The 2,566-nt window shown below is 38.6% G+C and overlaps 1 protein-coding gene across 1 annotated transcript; it reads right to left on the bottom strand.

Moving 5' to 3' along the window:
- Positions 1-278: 278 nt before the first annotated feature.
- Positions 279-2,197, bottom strand: LOC120280127 (rust resistance kinase Lr10-like). The gene is made up of 2 exons (XM_039286867.1): positions 1,685-2,197; positions 279-1,480 (listed from the first exon to the last, which is right to left on the bottom strand). The coding sequence occupies exon 2, from the start codon at positions 1,449-1,451 to the stop codon at positions 393-395; it is 1,059 nt and encodes a 352-aa protein (XP_039142801.1). The 5' UTR covers positions 1,452-1,480; positions 1,685-2,197; the 3' UTR covers positions 279-392.
- Between the last annotated feature and the right edge of the window lie 369 nt (positions 2,198-2,566).

Below are 2,566 nucleotides of genomic sequence, written 5' to 3'. Positions count from 1 at the left end.
ATATAATGTTTTAATGAATTTAATATTCTACACAGACAGTTCATCTTTGTTTTTTAAATAAAATTATATATTTTATATGATATAGAAAATGATCACAAACATATAGGCTTAGCGTACACATCAGTTATCGTTGTACACGCTTCTCATCCTTATCTCATTGTTCTCCTGTTTCAAGAATCACACAGGAAGGTAAATGCATAATAAGACTTTTCCAACTAAAAGTGGATGTTTGGATTAATGGATCTTATTGTGCAAGTGCTAATGTTCTTTAAATCTTCATTGATTAGTGTTGGTTGTATTGTTTGTGGCTCAGATGAAAAGCTCATTCAAATAAATCTTCAAAAAATTATTCTATAAAGAAAGCTAAAAGCAAGCAAAATACATCCTTAAAATCATAGTCCCTTGAAAGAAGTATCATCTTCATCTTGATCAGAAGATGAAACAAAAGGTCTTGGGGGTATCTCCAAGTTCTCCAAACTCCCAATAAGCATCTGCACAACTCTTGTCATTGTAGGCCTATCATTTGGACTCCATTGTATGCACCACAATGCCACAATCACAAGCTTCCTCACAATCTCTTCTTCATTGTTCATCATCTCTATTGCTACTTGAAAACTATGACCACCAATCAGCTGCTCATAAACCCATTCAGGGAGATAAATTGCACTCTGATTATCAACCAAAGGGTCGATGTTCTTCCTTCCACCAACCATTTCAAGTAGCAGCATTCCGAAGCTGTAAACATCTGATTTGTAAGACACTGTTCCAAAGTTCCTGGAGTAGATATCCGGCGCAATGTAGCCCATGGTGCCCCTTATTGCAGTCATAGTTACAATGCTCTGGTCTCTTGAACATAACTTTGCGAGACCAAAATCAGAAATCTTCGGATTGAAATCATAATCCAGCAAAATATTGTGAGGCTTGATGTCGAAATGGAGAATGCGCTGATCACATCCTTGGTGCAAATACTCAACCCCCCGCGCTATCCCAATTGCAATACCAAGCAATTTATCCATTCCAAACAGACGATTTCCATTGGCATCTCTCGAGAAAATGTACTTCTCTAAAGACTCATTCGGCATAAACTCATAAACAAGAGCACGCCTTGTCCCTTCAGAGCAAAAGCCAAGAAGACGCACAATATTGATATGGGGAATCATTCCAATGGTGCCAACTTCATTTATAAAATCATCTCCCTCACTTTTAGATCCCTCAAGCATCTTCACTGCCACAGGAATTCCATTCGGTAGCCCTCCTTTGTAGACACTTCCAAAACCTCCTTCCCCCAATTTATACTTGAACCGTTTCGTGATCTTCTTAATACCAGCATAAGTGTATCGAGCCGGCTTTGTTGTCTTGTATGAGGCCAGAAACATCTCAACTTTCATTCTCAATTCTCTTCTCCTCTTTGCTTTTCTAGAAATGAAGAAGAATGTAAACCCCAATATCATAACAATAACAAGCACACCGGCAGCTAATCCTGCAAGAAAACAACCACTAACTAATTACTATCTATTCATTTTCATTCTAGCATTTAAGCATGATCTCTTACTCAATTCTTAACAAATTTGCACATCAAAAGACAATGCTAAATTTTATCTCATATATCCAAGAATTCAGATATAAAAAAACAGAACAAAAAGCTATCATTTTTTTTTTCTCTAAGTTGTTAAAAGGCACATACCTGCTATGAGCTTAACAAGCGAACCTGCAAAACAGAGAAAGAGGAATCACTGTTCATTGCAAGCATTCAAACAAACACCTTGAGTGCATTCAATTCACCTACAAAACAAGGCAAAAGCTTACTGTGAGTGTGTAATGAATTAATTCAATCACCACTCAATTTGCCAATATGATGACAATTTCCAGTCTTCAATTCACTAATACTTCTCAAAGTATCCAATCAACAATAGATCTACTATCTAATTGCAGTTTCAATTCAATTCATTCATTAATTGAACACAAACAGAAGATCAAACAACAATCACCAAGATCTCAATCCAAATGAGGAGATAATCTCATTCATCAACAAGAACAACTACCAGTAATTGAGATGTATGCAAGAAAACAGTAAATGCTCAAAGAAATGTAGATCGGAGCGATCTACACTGGAAAACAACAAGTAAAAGGTGGGAATGACTTCCCTCCTGTCCGATCGCCGGAGAGATCACCGGAGATGCGATCAGGCCCAAGCTTCCTCTCTAATCTTCTCTACCCTTCATTGTCCTGTTTCTCTTCCTTTTATACTCCTCCGAGCTGTCCATAACTAACCATGCCTCTCCACCAATAGTCTTCTTATTAACTGCCACGTCAGTGTAACTAACTCATCTCATCCACTAATCCTGTTTCTCCAGCTGGTCACTCATCCGACGTATGATAACTCGCAACTCTAATGTTCCTGTGCCTCTTCCTGATGCTTCTGCGGATTAACGATGCTGATGTCTCCACCTCAGCGAACTTATCCACGTCAGCTTCCGCACTCCTCCTCACGTGACTTCTCCCATTCAAGTCCTTTGGCGCCAGAACTACTCCCGCGCTCTCCCTTCTTTTCATAACAGAGTGTTGC

This window comes from Dioscorea cayenensis, chromosome 17 (assembly GCF_009730915.1).
Source record: "Dioscorea cayenensis subsp. rotundata cultivar TDr96_F1 chromosome 17, TDr96_F1_v2_PseudoChromosome.rev07_lg8_w22 25.fasta, whole genome shotgun sequence".
NCBI classification, from domain to species: domain Eukaryota; kingdom Viridiplantae; phylum Streptophyta; class Magnoliopsida; order Dioscoreales; family Dioscoreaceae; genus Dioscorea; species Dioscorea cayenensis.
This window is presented reverse-complemented; position numbering and strand designations above follow the sequence as displayed.